The sequence below is a fragment of the Oryza sativa genome, chromosome 3 (genome assembly GCF_034140825.1).
Source record: "Oryza sativa Japonica Group chromosome 3, ASM3414082v1".
In the NCBI taxonomy this organism is placed as follows: domain Eukaryota; kingdom Viridiplantae; phylum Streptophyta; class Magnoliopsida; order Poales; family Poaceae; genus Oryza; species Oryza sativa.
This window is the reverse complement of record NC_089037.1, coordinates 13,871,665-13,887,421: the sequence shown is the minus strand read 5'-3', so window position 1 is coordinate 13,887,421 and position 15,757 is coordinate 13,871,665. Positions and strand designations below refer to the sequence as shown.

The 15,757-nt window shown below is 46.2% G+C and overlaps 4 protein-coding genes across 5 annotated transcripts; 1 reads left to right on the top strand and 3 right to left on the bottom strand.

Annotated features, from left to right (window-relative positions):
• Positions 1-157: 157 nt before the first annotated feature.
• Positions 158-1,668, bottom strand: LOC4332863 (uncharacterized). Its single transcript, XM_015774636.3, has one exon. It carries the CDS (start codon positions 1,497-1,499, stop codon positions 423-425), a length of 1,077 nt encoding a protein of 358 aa, XP_015630122.1. The 5' UTR covers positions 1,500-1,668; the 3' UTR covers positions 158-422.
• A 474-nt stretch (positions 1,669-2,142) lies between these two features.
• On the bottom strand, positions 2,143-6,129 carry LOC4332861 (U4/U6 small nuclear ribonucleoprotein PRP4-like protein). The gene is made up of 5 exons (XM_015777795.3): positions 5,251-6,129; positions 3,661-4,114; positions 3,303-3,500; positions 3,144-3,225; positions 2,143-2,455 (listed from the first exon to the last, which is right to left on the bottom strand). The coding sequence occupies exons 1-5, from the start codon at positions 5,994-5,996 to the stop codon at positions 2,361-2,363; spliced, it is 1,575 nt and encodes a 524-aa protein (XP_015633281.1). The 5' UTR covers positions 5,997-6,129; the 3' UTR covers positions 2,143-2,360.
• A 3,140-nt stretch (positions 6,130-9,269) lies between these two features.
• On the top strand, positions 9,270-11,698 carry LOC4332862 (uncharacterized). 2 transcript variants are annotated; one of them, XR_001544566.3, is made up of 2 exons: positions 9,270-10,889; positions 11,330-11,698. XR_001544566.3 is itself a non-coding variant. In XM_015775402.3 (2 exons), exon 1 carries the CDS (start codon positions 9,394-9,396, stop codon positions 10,819-10,821), a length of 1,428 nt encoding a protein of 475 aa, XP_015630888.1. In that variant the 5' UTR covers positions 9,270-9,393; the 3' UTR covers positions 10,822-10,836; positions 11,330-11,698. The 2 variants fall into 2 exon arrangements, 1 of the variants encoding a protein (XP_015630888.1); XM_015775402.3 differs by having other exon boundaries at positions 9,270-10,836.
• Positions 11,699-11,770: 72 nt separating this feature from the next.
• On the bottom strand, positions 11,771-15,757 carry LOC107275966 (U4/U6 small nuclear ribonucleoprotein PRP4-like protein). The gene is made up of 5 exons (XM_015775401.3): positions 14,879-15,757; positions 13,289-13,742; positions 12,931-13,128; positions 12,772-12,853; positions 11,771-12,083 (listed from the first exon to the last, which is right to left on the bottom strand). Exons 1-5 carry the CDS (start codon positions 15,622-15,624, stop codon positions 11,989-11,991), a joined length of 1,575 nt encoding a protein of 524 aa, XP_015630887.1. The 5' UTR covers positions 15,625-15,757; the 3' UTR covers positions 11,771-11,988.

The window sequence follows — 15,757 nt, the reverse complement described above, 5'->3', positions numbered from 1 at the left end:
AAAGTTTTGCATGTGTAAATGAATTGGGTCAATTGATTGAGTATGGCTTACATTTACACATCGAATCTTTAGCACTAAATAACCTTCCCTTGCTTCATTATACAAAATATTTGAATTTGTGGTCTTGAAAATGCATTGCAAGCATGGTCAATATTCGTAATGAACAATGTTTGGAAGCGCTTGACATAGATTTGAATTATTGAACCTGAACAAGGCTTGCGTATTTGCTTACAACCAACTGAAATTCCTACAACCAACTCAAATATAGTAGATCTGACGAAATCAGAGCTCTCGCAATACAATAGTAGATTGACTCAGCCTGACCCCCAAAAAATTGGGACAGTAACATTCAAAACCAAAACTAGTTGGCGTCGCATCGCTCGCGCCTCATCCCGGGCGGTGGATCGATCGATCGATCGGCGTCAGAATCCCGTGTGCATCCGGCGAACCACGCCGCCGTCTCGCGTCGTGTTCTGGCAGTTCTGCTGCTGCTGCGGCGGCTGCTGGCGCACGGACTGCAGCGCCTGGTCGAGCATCGCGGCGAGCGATTCCGGCGACACAGGCGTGCCGCCGTCGAGCGCCCGCTGGTAGGCCTCGTCGCGCTCCACGTTCTTGCCCTTCAGCGCCATGCGCACCAGGCGGCGGATGTCCCGCGGCGTCAGCTCGAGCTGGTCGTCGAGCTCCGGCCCGTCGGAGCGCGTCGCGAACCCCGACAGCAGCAGCGTGCCGTCGCTCGGCCCGCCCTCCCGCAGCATGGCGCCGCCGTACGGGCGCGCCGCGAACTGCGCCCCCTCGTCGTCATCGTCGTCGCTGAGGAAGGCGTCGGCGTCGTCGCCGTCGCCCCAGTCGCCCCTTCTGCCGCACACGTCGCTGAAATCCATGTCGCTGCCGCTCTCGTCGTCCTCGCCGTCACCCTCCTCCCGCGGCGCGTCGTGCGCGATGAGCACGACGTGCATGCGGATCTCGAGCTCGGCGACCTCCTCCTCCGCGCGGCCCTCGCACCGCGCCAGGACGCGCGCCGCCGCCCTGGGGACCTCCGTCTCGACCTCCGGGCGCAGCGTCGGGTGCTCGAGGCCGGCCACCAGCTCCCCGAACGCCCGCTCCGCCGCCGCCGCCCGCACAGCGCCAACATCGTCGCCGTCGCCGCCACGCGCCATCGTCAGGTCGCGGAGCGGCACGCGGCAGGAAACGTCCTCCATCGTGTCCACGTCGCCGCCGCCGTCGTCGTCGTCGTCGTCACCGTACGACGAGCGGTAGGCCATCAGGACAAGCAGCCGGAGCGTGACGGCCGGCGCGGCGGATGACGGCGGCGAGGCCACGATCTCGGAGAAGAAGACCAGCTTGTGTGGGCCAAGCGCTTGAGAATCGTAGACGTTTGCCATGATGGCTCCAGAGCTTTTGATGTGAATTAGAGAGGTGATGATGACGATGACGACGACTCGCGAACCTAATATAGGCGGAGGCGGGTGGGGGAAGGTTTGAGGCAGGGGTAATCGCATCGGAGTCGGATTAGGATTTCGAATTAACCCCGTCCCGTACGCAATCCTTTTGCGTATTAAAAAAAAAAAAACTCCGTCCCGAGTCCGACTTGGAGACCGACATCCACGGCTCTGTCATCTTATGTTAATCTCATCTGATGCAGTTTTTACGGAAGCTTTGCCCAGCAGTGGGCGACGATTTTGCTCCAACACGACAATACCTATACCTAGATAGATTCATATTTCGTGTAGAGGTCAGGTTTAATATAATCCATTATCTAAAAAAAAGATAAATTCATATTTCGTCCAAAGATATACCCCCTCCATTCTATAATATAAAGGATTTTAGATTCGTATTAAGATATACTCTCTCTGTCCCATAATATAAGAGATTTTGGATGGATGTTACATAACTAGTATAATAAATCTAGTCACATCCATCCAAAATATATTATCAGAATTATATTGCTTGACCATACATGACTAGTTGAGTATTGCTAGTCGGAATTGTTAAGAGTGGTTAACGTAAAGACCTTGTGAGATTATTATCTTGATTAGAACGTAAATGCATCTAGCCTGTTGCAATTCCAAGGATTGATTCCACAAGTGTGGGAATGTATAACCTACGTCCTGATGTGAAGCAATACTGGCATAAAAAAAAAACTAGGGTTAATTAGATCCATGCCATTGTAACTTCAAAACCAGGGATGCAAACCCAGGACAGGGGTAATCGCCCCTAAGCCGTTCGATCGTAAATTTTCTACAACGTCAAGTAGAAGAGTTACATATGAAACATTTCACAGGCTAAGGGCTATGAGGTGCTACAACTACAAGATGGCTTCATGTAGATGCTGACAACTTCTAACAAGTTAATTCAGTGCCTCAGTCCAGCTCCATGGCATTATCTTGTGCCCTGCTTCTGCAGGACCAAATCTTGATCGTTCTATCATGTGACACAGTCACAATCTGCTGTCCATCTGCACAAGATTTACACAAACCACCAATTAGAAATTCAGATATGACATGTTTGAATCTTGTGGCAAGTGGATGGCATGATAATACGGCACAATCTTGAAAAGGAAAATGAAGAATGAGACAACAACGCCACCTAATGTACCGATCCCTAGAGTTTACTAGGGCATCTGTTAGGAATAAGGATCAAAAGCTGATACATTTTGCAAGAAACAAGTTGAGGGAGAATAGAGATGGAAAGAACAATCAGAACGTACAACTGGCAGATACCATTTTCAACAAAGGATTAAAGAAACAAGATGGGTATGCCATTAAGGACAAACAAACAAATGGTGGGAAATGCATGATATGCAATTTTATACGATGAAAGTGCACCATAGAATAGCATAGATCTATAAGGTTCTAAAAGTAATACAGACAAATAGGTTTGGTTTGAACCGTTTTTAGCAGCATCACTGCTCTAACAACTGCAGTTAGTTCAGAGATGAGAGTGTTGATATTGGCTAAGAAAATCCAAGTGCACTATACATGGGAATTTGTTTTAGCATAACCAAATGGTGGATGTCCAACTTGATATGAGGAATGGACAGATAAAAAGGGCTAAAACTATTGATCTCAATTCTCACAAGAAAAGGATATCCAAATATAATTTCACATACAGCAAAGATAAAAGGCACTTAAGCAAGTGGTTACCTCCACTAATATCCAAACTAGTAACCTTTGACTCATGGGCCACCAAACTCTTGATTGGTTTGTAATCACGAGCTGACCACAGCTGCAAAAGGAAGGAAGAATATCAGAAATGAGACAATAAAAGAAATAAAATAAATGGCGCATTATTATTAGGCATACTGCTGCTTTGGTGTCATAGGACGAAGTTGCCAAATAATAGCCTTCCTGGGGTTCAAACTTGACATGTGAGATAAGACTCTTATGTGCTGGTATAGAATATAACATTCTTTTAGTCCTCAAATCCCATATTCGACAGAAATTGTCTTCACTTCCAGTTGCAACCAGATAACCATTAGGGGAGAAGCTCACTCCTAAGACCTGAAAAGAAAGTAAAATCATGTTACAATATAAAAAAGCAATAGCATGTCCACAACTAAATAAATGTAACCACAAACCAAGCAATAAAGAGCCGTAACAGCTTGAAATGAATGGTACAGTACTTTAGAAAAAGATTGGAAAATTGATGCTATGAACTTACAGGCTTCACATGTCCCATGAGTGTGCCCCACAATCTTCCTGATCTTAAATCCCAAACTCGAGCATACGCATCAAGACCACAAGATGCAGCTAAAGAACCATCTGGGTGAAAGCTAACTCCATAGACACTTCTGCTGTGCCCTTCTTGGAGTAGAAGTTCCTTTCCAGTGCTAACGTCCCACAATCTCCAGGTTTTGTCAAAGCTAGCTGTAGCAAGGTACCCTCCAGATGGATGAAAAGCAAGGCGAGCAAGCCGATCGAGGTGACCATCAAAGGACAATAAGAGTGACCCATCGGTCTTCCATAGTTTGGCAGTTTTATCAGCTGAAGCTGTTGCTAAGCAGTCGTCAACTGGTGAAAACGCAACATCAGTTGCACGTTCTGTGTGACCTTTCAGAGTTGCAATTTTAGTTACTTGTGGCATACTCCACACTTTGATCATCCCACTCCATGAACTAAAAAACACAGAAATAAAGTCATTATTTACTGACAAGGAAGCAAGAACAAGAAAACATAAGTTAAGGCCAAGAACAAGAGAACATAAGCTAATTGAGGCTCAAGATTAAGGAAAAAGGTATCCAACAACATGACATCAACAATTAGTTTACCAAAATTACTAAGGCTATGTTCTTTTCAGCTACTAGCACCAGATTAACGCGGGCACGCTTCCCAAGCCGCTAAACGGTGTGATTTTTGAAAGAAACTTTCTATATAGAAGTTTATTTAAAAATTCAAATAAATCTATTTTCAAGTTTATAATAGGTAATACTTAATTAATCATGATCTAATCGAGTGTCTTTTCAGGTTAGGAAATTGGCCAATCTGATGAAATGTTGAAGCAAATGCAGCCTAAGCGTGCATGAACTTCCCTTCCAAAAACAATGTGTATATGAACTCCTATGAAATTCAATTAGCATCACAATTGAAAATCATCAGGGATACTCCACTATTGTGAAGATACCCTGTATGCGAGAAGGAGCCAGATGCTACCATGCCACCCACCTAGTGTATTTTGGAACACCGCAATAGTTCTGTTACAGGCAATCCTGCAAATGTGAAGACCAGCCTGCTCAAAATAGTGCTAGCCGATAAGCATGATACCATCCTCCATCTGCTCAATGGAAGGAAATTCTAGCTGCCCAAACATGAGCCGCTAGCTAGTTCTATAAATCATACAGCCATAAAAAAATTTGTTGATTCATCCAGCCGATATCACGCCATGATGAACTATTGTGATTGCAATTTTGAACGAGTGCTAGCTGCACCTGGTTCAACGCAAAGCAATCATGACAGAAATGCTGAAGCAGAACAGCATGGTTCTATGCAGCAGCAGTGTAAATGTGAAGAAACACGGCCATCTGCCATATATAGCAGCAATTCAGAGTGTTTTCAGTCATTGCCAATCCCAAACTTAGAACAGCTTTTACTCAATTGATATGCTAAACTGGGACAAGTTAAGCAAGTTACCAAACCCATATTAACAATTGACCTAATAAGACGATTGCAACACTTCGGCGAGCAAATCATTCCACTATTTTAAGACATACAAAGATAAAACCCTACGCTATTCCGTTTGATTAAGTGGCCGTACCTTGTAGCGAGCATTGAAAAATCTCGAGAGAAGGAGCAGCCGGTGAGGGGGCGGTCATCTCCAATCTCGCTGCACTCAAGCACGAAATCCTCCGCCTGCTTAACGACAAGGTTGGCCTCTGCCTCAGGGTCCTCGTCGGGGTCGTCATGGCAGCGCTTGGCCCGCTCTATCCTGGCCTTGGCTCGGGGCAGCGAGTACTGCGCGATGTCGACGCGCGCCTTGAGAAGCTCCTGCGTGCCCTCGGTGAAGAAGGGGTACTGGATCTGCTCCTCCTCCTCTTCGGCGCCCGCGGCGCCCTGCTCCTCCTCCTGCGCGCGGAGGAGGCGGTCGAGGTGGCCGTCGGCCTCGAGGCGGACCATGAGAGCGCGGAGGCGGTCCCGGCGCTCCATCTCGCGCTCGCCGAAGAGCGTGACGGGCTCGCCGAGGCGGCGGAGGCGCGCCCGCACGGCGGAGTCGTTGGTGGGCACGGCCATGGCGAAGGCGCGGCGGCGCTGGAGCAGCTCCTGCACCGCGCGCTCGTGGCGCTCCCGCGCGGCGCGGTGGTCATCGGAGACCTCGTAGTCAGCCTCACCGCCGCCCCCGCCGCCTCCTCCCGCCGCGGAGGTCGAGGCGACGGCGGCGGCGGCGGCCGGGGCGGGTGCTGGGGCTCGCGGAGGCGGGGCAGGGATGGGGGCGATGGGCGGGGGCACGGGGAGGGGAGCCATGGGAGGGGTCCCCGCAGGAGCCTGTGGCCTGGGGTTCTCCATGGAGGAGAGCTCGCGCGAAGGCGGCGAGCTAGGGTTAGGGTTTTGGAGGCGGAGGCGGTGGTGGCGACGGAGACGGAGGCGGAGGCGTCGCGGGCTGCAGCGCGAAGGCTCTTTTGATTTAATTCCCCTTTCTATGTTGGTTAATTACGGTAGGAGTATATGATTTGGGGTAATTGTAATTTGCCGTTTTTTTTGAATCGCCATTGCAATTGCAAAATTGCCATAAAAACTGTTGTTCGAATAACACTCGTTTAAAATGTAAAAACTACTCCAGCGGAAAATTTACAAATGTTCATTTGAATCTAGATAGAACACAAAAGATGCGAACAATTCATGACACATGCATTTCGGTCTATTTGAAATTGGGGATTTTTTTACTTTAGTTGAATTAATCTCTATCTCTACTTATATATACTTTTAAAAAAAATAAGAGATGCTTCCTTCGTCCGTCAAAAAAAATAACGAAAAAATTAAAAAAAAGGTCCGACTCAAAGATAGCGAAAAAATAATAAAAAAAGGTCCGACTCCTATTCCTCTCATAAAAAAAAAGTCCGACTCTATATCCGATTCCCCCTTAAAAAGAAAAAATAAAAGGCACCATTCCTCTCGGTTTAAGTCCGAGATCCCAAAATAAGAGATGCTTCCTTCGCCCATCAAAAAATAGCGAAAAAATAAAAAAAAAGTCCGACTCAAAAATAGAGAAAAAATAATAATAAAAAAAGGTCCGACTCCTATTCCTCTGGCCTGACTCATATTCCTCTCATTAAAAAAAAGTCCGACTCTATATCCGATTCCCCCTTAAAAAGAAAAAAAAAGGCACTATTCCTCTCGGTTTGAGTCCGAGATCCCAGGCACGTTTCAATCTATATCATGATATCCTATACATCTTGGTAAAAAAAATTGATGTGCCGGATTGAAGATTTATTTGCAAAAATGGAATCTACAGGTCGAGAGCATTCCATTTTTATATAATTTTAATTTTTGGATTTGTACTTTTGCATTCGAGTCCCTGTAATTTTTATATTTACATTTGAGTCCCTATAATCTTTGCAATAAGGTTCTTGAGGTTGTTTTTGTTAAAAAAATGATAAAAGTGAGAGAACAAAGGCAGAAAGGTGCATAAAAAGAAAAATAAAAGCCGCACAAAAAAAGAAAAACAATAACAACAAAAGTCTGTTTCCCTAAGTGAAAAAAAAGCGTAGATCCGAATGGAAAAAAATCGATTACTATAAAAGGCAAAAAAAAGTGGTGAAAAAAAAACGCTAGATCTAATTCCTTTAAAAAAGAAAAAAGAGAAAAAAAGTGATTCCTTTAAAGGCGAAAAAAATCCAAAAAAAACATCTAAAAAAGTCTGTCCGATTCCCTTAAAGAAGTGGCGAAAAAAATGGTTCGTAAAAAATAAGAAGCTGGTTTGTATAAAATAAAAAATGCACGTGAGAAAAAAAATGGAAAGGGCGAAACAAAGTCCGATTTCTAATCAGTATATATCTCTTCTCTATCTCTAATCTAATCTAAAAATAGAAAATGCATGAGAAAATAAAAACTGTTCAAAAAACGCGTGAGAAAAAAGTTAGAAAAAAGCGCAAAAAAACACGCTAAAAAGGTTTTACATCTTCCATAAAACAAAAAAACGCGCGAGAATAATTATTTCCATCGCCGGTAAAATTTTTTTTTTAAAAAAAACATGCGAGGAAAAAGCTGTAAAAAAGCGCGCCATTTCTAAAAAAATAGTTTGAAAAAACCGCGCAAGAAAAAAAAGCACCATCTATTAAAAACAAATCGCTCTGAAAAAACTGTCAGAAAAAACACTAAATTGATGGACGCTTGAGTCAGATAGAATCCATCGATTTTTTGCCATCTACTACACGGCTATTATTTCGTCACATATTGTCATGTATTGAAAAAAAAAGCAAAAAAGAACATTTAACAAAAAGACAAGAAAAAAGCGCGCGAGAAAATGATTGTTAGAAAAAACATGCAAAAAACACACGAGAAAATAAAAGCAAAAAAAAGGGGAGAAAAATATGGTTTTCATCGTCATTAAAAAAAGAAAAAAAACATGCTAGGAAAAAACTATTAGAAAGAAATGCGCCATTTCTGAAAAATAGTTTGAGAAAATCGCGCAAGAAGAAAAACACTGTTTATAAAAAAACAAGCCGCTCATCAAAATACAAACATTGTCATTAACATGATTATGCATGAAAAACGTATATTATTATTAGAATTTTTTCACCCGTTGTAACGCATGGGCATTTTTGCTAGTTCTTATAATATTTCTAAGATTAGGTTCTTACAGTATAAATTATACTTTTGAGAATTACACTTATTGTATCGTTTGATTTCGTCTATTCACCCAATCCATTCAATTTCATTCATATGACATTTATCCATCTAGCTTTTGCTTATTAGACTTAAAATGTTGCTTTCGGCCCATCTCCACCCACACCCGTATCGTCTCTTTATCTCCACAAGGAAAACACGATGGAGTGACGAAACACCTCTTTTAGTGAGCAGATGCAGTGCGTCTCTGGTTCACGGGTGATCGTATATCATGATGCAGCAGCAGCAGGCCAGGAGATTCCCACCCCCATCTTCTTGACATGAAACTATTAGTCATCCACAATGTTGCATAAAAAATATGATATTAAGAAATAAGCCATAGTCCATATTAAAAGCATAGTGCACCGAGTCCCGGGGTCATTCTCCCGTTGTGTTTGTTGGTGCTAGACATCAGACGTTGGATGAAGCCACGATCCGAGTCGCCATGCAACTAACGAATCTATGTTATCTTTCTCTTCCAAGCCCCAAACTATAGATGGCCAAATGGCCCACCTGTCCTAGCTTGGCCCGGCCCGGGCACGACTAGGCTTGAGCCCAAGATCAGTCGGGCCGGCACGGCCCAACCTACACACCGTGTTGGGTCGTGCCTGCCCATAGGCTGCATCAACGGTCTAGGCACGACCTAATAAGACTCGGGCTGACCAGAAGATAAGATAGTCCATCGTGCTCCTTCTTTGGGTTGTAGTATTTTATATGGTTGAAATAAGTCTACTTTGTATCCTCAACTGTTTTGCCTCCTGATCGTTGAACCGTATCGTGCCGGGCCGACCCACCTTACGTAGGCAGAGGCCCAGACACAACTCAACGGTCAGACGGATCAGCACAGGCTTGACACCAGTCGAGCCGAGCCGAAACCCCGTACTGTGGGCCGGGTCATCGGCCCCGCGCCTGTTTTGGCCATCTATACCTACAACACGCGAGTATCGTTCGCTCAGAAGAAGTCATATCCCCGGAGCCTTCGAATCAAAAAGAGAAAAAAAGAAAAGAAAAGAAAAGAAAAATCCCCTCCGCCTCCTCCCCCAATCCTTAACCTAAACTCCGATCCCCTCCGCCTTCCATGGCTGCCATGGGAAGAACTGTACTACCTTCCTATGTTCTTCTGGATCGCATCGTTCGATCGGAGGAGGAAGCCGTCGAGGAGGAGTCGGAGTGGGCGGCCATGGAGTGCGCGGACTGGAAGTCGTACGGGTGCCACCCCGGTGACGAACGCTACCCCAGGAACGCCGCTAGGGTGAAGGGCATGCTGCTCCTGGCGCGCCTCGCGGAGCCCCCGGGTCTCTCCGAGCTCTCCATCCGCCTCTCCGCCGCCGCCGCCGTGCCCAGGCCGCCGCCGGCCAGCTTCCCCCCCGGCGCCGCCGTCCCGCCCATCCCCAACTTGCCCGACGCGTCACCGTACGACGACCCGCCGCTCACCTACGTCGAGGCGGCAGGCGACGGCCTCATCGCCCTCACCTCGTGCTTCCGGGATGGCTGCAGCTGCTACCTCGTCTACGACGTCGTCGGCAAGTCGCTCTCCATGATCCCGGGCCTGCCCGAGTCCTGCCTCACCTACTGCAGCATGCGGCCTCTCCCCCTGCGCACCGCCGCCGCCGGTGGCTACGCGCTGCGCAGCAGCTACTCGCTGGCCATCGTGGCTAAGGACATGCGGTTTGACATGGAAGCGGGGCGAGACGTCTACCGGGATGTTCTCTGCCTGTGCCCACCGCGGCCATCATCATCCTCAAGTTCCAGGGGGGGCATCACGCCATGGCAATTCAAGGACGCCATCTTCCCATCACAGATGCCGGGTTCCTTCCACGGTGACAAGGTGTTCTCGTTCGGAGGCCACGCGTTCTGGGCCGACCTCGCAAAGGGCGTCCTCTTCTGTAGGTGCGACGATGCTCTCTCCGGCCGCAATGATGATGCCGTGCAATTCCGCTACATCCCGCTGCCTGTAGAGTGCCATCTTAAAATCAGTTTCGCCATGAGGGGTGACCTCCAGCTATGCCGCACAATGAGCTGTGTCGACGGCTGCGGTGACTCTATCAAGTTCGTCTGCATCAGTGACGGCGGATCCAGCTCTGCGCACACCGGCGATCGTGCGATAACGATGTGGACACTGACCCTCGCAACCGGGGAGTGGCTGAAAGATGCACAACTCATGGTGGCAGATCTGTGGGAGCTGGAGGGCTTCGACAAGGCGAGGTTGCCCAAGGCCATACCAATTAGCCCTGTCCTGAACCCTCAGGAAGATGGTGTCCTTAGTTTCATGCTCAACGATGCCGATGCAGAGCTGTACATGGTCAGCCTTAACATGCACAGCAAGAAGCTCCTCTCGTCCTTGACCCTCTCATCCTGCCCTGATGACATTGTTCCTCCTTTGGGTTTGGATCTTTCCAAAGACCTTCAGAATCTGTCTCTTCGCCCTATTGCTGCTGAGTCTGTTCCAGCCAAGACACAGGGACGCCCAATTGCAACCAAGAGGAGGAGGTCGTCATTACCGTAGTGACATCTTTGTCAGGTAATTCTACCGCTATAAGCTTCTGCAGTCTGTCGATGAGATGATGAGGTCAGGTAATTCTACCGCTATAAGCTTCTGCAGTCTGTCGATGAGATGATGATTTATTTAGCTTCAACTGCTGTGATCCATGCTTTACTGATTTGTTGTTAATTGTTATAAATATACTGCTAGTTGTGCCACACTGCCATTTAAGATACTCTGAAGAATAAGGATAGATGATTAATTTAGCTTCAACTGGTGTGACCCATACTCTCATTTGTTTGTTAATTATTATAACTATATTGCTAGTTGTGCCATTTAAGATACTCTGAGGAATAAGCTTCTGTAGATGAGATGATTAATTTAGCTTCAATTGGTGTGACCTATACTTACTGATTTGTTGTTAATTAGTATTGTACTGCTAGTTGTGCCATTTAAATTGCTCTGAGGAATAAAAGCAGCTAGCATGAAATTGCCATCCTTCTAACTTCTAGTTTATTTTGCTTGACAACAGTGGACGGCTCGTGATGCTGGAGCAGACTTCATTTTGCCAGGCTGCTGCTTACTTGGTAGGGTAGGGATCGTATTCTTCGTGCCGTCTTGCTGTTTTGCAAGCTGACTCTTTAGGTTTTATATTGCTGCCGCCACCGTTATGAAATCAGATGATGAACACAATATAAGAGATTTTGGATGGATGTTACATAACTAGTATAATAAATCTAGTCACATCCATCCAAAATATATTATCAGAATTATATTGCTTGACCATACATGACTAGTTGAGTATTGCTAGTCGGAATTGTTAAGAGTGGTTAACGTAAAGACCTTGTGAGATTATTATCTTGATTAGAACGTAAATGCATCTAGCCTGTTGCAATTCCAAGGATTGATTCCACAAGTGTGGGAATGTATAACCTACGTCCTGATGTGAAGCAATACTGGCATAAAAAAAAACTAGGGTTAATTAGATCCATGCCATTGTAACTTCAAAACCAGGGATGCAAACCCAGGACAGGGGTAATCGCCCCTAAGCCGTTCGATCGTAAATTTTCTACAACGTCAAGTAGAAGAGTTACATATGAAACATTTCACAGGCTAAGGGCTATGAGGTGCTACAACTACAAGATGGCTTCATGTAGATGCTGACAACTTCTAACAAGTTAATTCAGTGCCTCAGTCCAGCTCCATGGCATTATCTTGTGCCCTGCTTCTGCAGGACCAAATCTTGATCGTTCTATCATGTGACACAGTCACAATCTGCTGTCCATCTGCACAAGATTTACACAAACCACCAATTAGAAATTCAGATATGACATGTTTGAATCTTGTGGCAAGTGGATGGCATGATAATACGGCACAATCTTGAAAAGGAAAATGAAGAATGAGACAACAACGCCACCTAATGTACCGATCCCTAGAGTTTACTAGGGCATCTGTTAGGAATAAGGATCAAAAGCTGATACATTTTGCAAGAAACAAGTTGAGGGAGAATAGAGATGGAAAGAACAATCAGAACGTACAACTGGCAGATACCATTTTCAACAAAGGATTAAAGAAACAAGATGGGTATGCCATTAAGGACAAACAAACAAATGGTGGGAAATGCATGATATGCAATTTTATACGATGAAAGTGCACCATAGAATAGCATAGATCTATAAGGTTCTAAAAGTAATACAGACAAATAGGTTTGGTTTGAACCGTTTTTAGCAGCATCACTGCTCTAACAACTGCAGTTAGTTCAGAGATGAGAGTGTTGATATTGGCTAAGAAAATCCAAGTGCACTATACATGGGAATTTGTTTTAGCATAACCAAATGGTGGATGTCCAACTTGATATGAGGAATGGACAGATAAAAAGGGCTAAAACTATTGATCTCAATTCTCACAAGAAAAGGATATCCAAATATAATTTCACATACAGCAAAGATAAAAGGCACTTAAGCAAGTGGTTACCTCCACTAATATCCAAACTAGTAACCTTTGACTCATGGGCCACCAAACTCTTGATTGGTTTGTAATCACGAGCTGACCACAGCTGCAAAAGGAAGGAAGAATATCAGAAATGAGACAATAAAAGAAATAAAATAAATGGCGCATTATTATTAGGCATACTGCTGCTTTGGTGTCATAGGACGAAGTTGCCAAATAATAGCCTTCCTGGGGTTCAAACTTGACATGTGAGATAAGACTCTTATGTGCTGGTATAGAATATAACATTCTTTTAGTCCTCAAATCCCATATTCGACAGAAATTGTCTTCACTTCCAGTTGCAACCAGATAACCATTAGGGGAGAAGCTCACTCCTAAGACCTGAAAAGAAAGTAAAATCATGTTACAATATAAAAAAGCAATAGCATGTCCACAACTAAATAAATGTAACCACAAACCAAGCAATAAAGAGCCGTAACAGCTTGAAATGAATGGTACAGTACTTTAGAAAAAGATTGGAAAATTGATGCTATGAACTTACAGGCTTCACATGTCCCATGAGTGTGCCCCACAATCTTCCTGATCTTAAATCCCAAACTCGAGCATACGCATCAAGACCACAAGATGCAGCTAAAGAACCATCTGGGTGAAAGCTAACTCCATAGACACTTCTGCTGTGCCCTTCTTGGAGTAGAAGTTCCTTTCCAGTGCTAACGTCCCACAATCTCCAGGTTTTGTCAAAGCTAGCTGTAGCAAGGTACCCTCCAGATGGATGAAAAGCAAGGCGAGCAAGCCGATCGAGGTGACCATCAAAGGACAATAAGAGTGACCCATCGGTCTTCCATAGTTTGGCAGTTTTATCAGCTGAAGCTGTTGCTAAGCAGTCGTCAACTGGTGAAAACGCAACATCAGTTGCACGTTCTGTGTGACCTTTCAGAGTTGCAATTTTAGTTACTTGTGGCATACTCCACACTTTGATCATCCCACTCCATGAACTAAAAAACACAGAAATAAAGTCATTATTTACTGACAAGGAAGCAAGAACAAGAAAACATAAGTTAAGGCCAAGAACAAGAGAACATAAGCTAATTGAGGCTCAAGATTAAGGAAAAAGGTATCCAACAACATGACATCAACAATTAGTTTACCAAAATTACTAAGGCTATGTTCTTTTCAGCTACTAGCACCAGATTAACGCGGGCACGCTTCCCAAGCCGCTAAACGGTGTGATTTTTGAAAGAAACTTTCTATATAGAAGTTTATTTAAAAATTCAAATAAATCTATTTTCAAGTTTATAATAGGTAATACTTAATTAATCATGATCTAATCGAGTGTCTTTTCAGGTTAGGAAATTGGCCAATCTGATGAAATGTTGAAGCAAATGCAGCCTAAGCGTGCATGAACTTCCCTTCCAAAAACAATGTGTATATGAACTCCTATGAAATTCAATTAGCATCACAATTGAAAATCATCAGGGATACTCCACTATTGTGAAGATACCCTGTATGCGAGAAGGAGCCAGATGCTACCATGCCACCCACCTAGTGTATTTTGGAACACCGCAATAGTTCTGTTACAGGCAATCCTGCAAATGTGAAGACCAGCCTGCTCAAAATAGTGCTAGCCGATAAGCATGATACCATCCTCCATCTGCTCAATGGAAGGAAATTCTAGCTGCCCAAACATGAGCCGCTAGCTAGTTCTATAAATCATACAGCCATAAAAAAATTTGTTGATTCATCCAGCCGATATCACGCCATGATGAACTATTGTGATTGCAATTTTGAACGAGTGCTAGCTGCACCTGGTTCAACGCAAAGCAATCATGACAGAAATGCTGAAGCAGAACAGCATGGTTCTATGCAGCAGCAGTGTAAATGTGAAGAAACACGGCCATCTGCCATATATAGCAGCAATTCAGAGTGTTTTCAGTCATTGCCAATCCCAAACTTAGAACAGCTTTTACTCAATTGATATGCTAAACTGGGACAAGTTAAGCAAGTTACCAAACCCATATTAACAATTGACCTAATAAGACGATTGCAACACTTCGGCGAGCAAATCATTCCACTATTTTAAGACATACAAAGATAAAACCCTACGCTATTCCGTTTGATTAAGTGGCCGTACCTTGTAGCGAGCATTGAAAAATCTCGAGAGAAGGAGCAGCCGGTGAGGGGGCGGTCATCTCCAATCTCGCTGCACTCAAGCACGAAATCCTCCGCCTGCTTAACGACAAGGTTGGCCTCTGCCTCAGGGTCCTCGTCGGGGTCGTCATGGCAGCGCTTGGCCCGCTCTATCCTGGCCTTGGCTCGGGGCAGCGAGTACTGCGCGATGTCGACGCGCGCCTTGAGAAGCTCCTGCGTGCCCTCGGTGAAGAAGGGGTACTGGATCTGCTCCTCCTCCTCTTCGGCGCCCGCGGCGCCCTGCTCCTCCTCCTGCGCGCGGAGGAGGCGGTCGAGGTGGCCGTCGGCCTCGAGGCGGACCATGAGAGCGCGGAGGCGGTCCCGGCGCTCCATCTCGCGCTCGCCGAAGAGCGTGACGGGCTCGCCGAGGCGGCGGAGGCGCGCCCGCACGGCGGAGTCGTTGGTGGGCACGGCCATGGCGAAGGCGCGGCGGCGCTGGAGCAGCTCCTGCACCGCGCGCTCGTGGCGCTCCCGCGCGGCGCGGTGGTCATCGGAGACCTCGTAGTCAGCCTCACCGCCGCCCCCGCCGCCTCCTCCCGCCGCGGAGGTCGAGGCGACGGCGGCGGCGGCGGCCGGGGCGGGTGCTGGGGCTCGCGGAGGCGGGGCAGGGATGGGGGCGATGGGCGGGGGCACGGGGAGGGGAGCCATGGGAGGGGTCCCCGCAGGAGCCTGTGGCCTGGGGTTCTCCATGGAGGAGAGCTCGCGCGAAGGCGGCGAGCTAGGGTTAGGGTTTTGGAGGCGGAGGCGGTGGTGGCGACGGAGACGGAGGCGGAGGCGTCGCGGGCTGCAGCGCGAAGGCTCTTTTGATTTAATTCCCCTTTCT

Bases quoted from the DNA above. Each gene is read 5' to 3' on its own strand.
- LOC4332862 (XM_015775402.3), top strand. From the start codon at position 9,394: ATGGCTGCCATGGGAAGAACTGTACTACCTTCCTATGTTCTTCTGGAT.
- LOC4332861 (XM_015777795.3), bottom strand. From the start codon at position 5,996: ATGGAGAACCCCAGGCCACAGGCTCCTGCGGGGACCCCTCCCATGGCT. The intron at 4,115-5,250 runs GTACGGCCACTT...TGTGTTTTTTAG, and splicing joins TTTTCAATGCTCGCTACAAG to TTCATGGAGTGGGATGATCA. The intron at 3,501-3,660 runs GTAAGTTCATAG...CTTTCTTTTCAG, and splicing joins TCATGGGACATGTGAAGCCT to GTCTTAGGAGTGAGCTTCTC.
- LOC4332863 (XM_015774636.3), bottom strand. From the start codon at position 1,499: ATGCGATTACCCCTGCCTCAAACCTTCCCCCACCCGCCTCCGCCTATA.
- LOC107275966 (XM_015775401.3), bottom strand. From the start codon at position 15,624: ATGGAGAACCCCAGGCCACAGGCTCCTGCGGGGACCCCTCCCATGGCT. The intron at 13,743-14,878 runs GTACGGCCACTT...TGTGTTTTTTAG, and splicing joins TTTTCAATGCTCGCTACAAG to TTCATGGAGTGGGATGATCA. The intron at 12,084-12,771 runs GTAACCACTTGC...AATCTTGTGCAG, and splicing joins TAGTTTGGATATTAGTGGAG to ATGGACAGCAGATTGTGACT.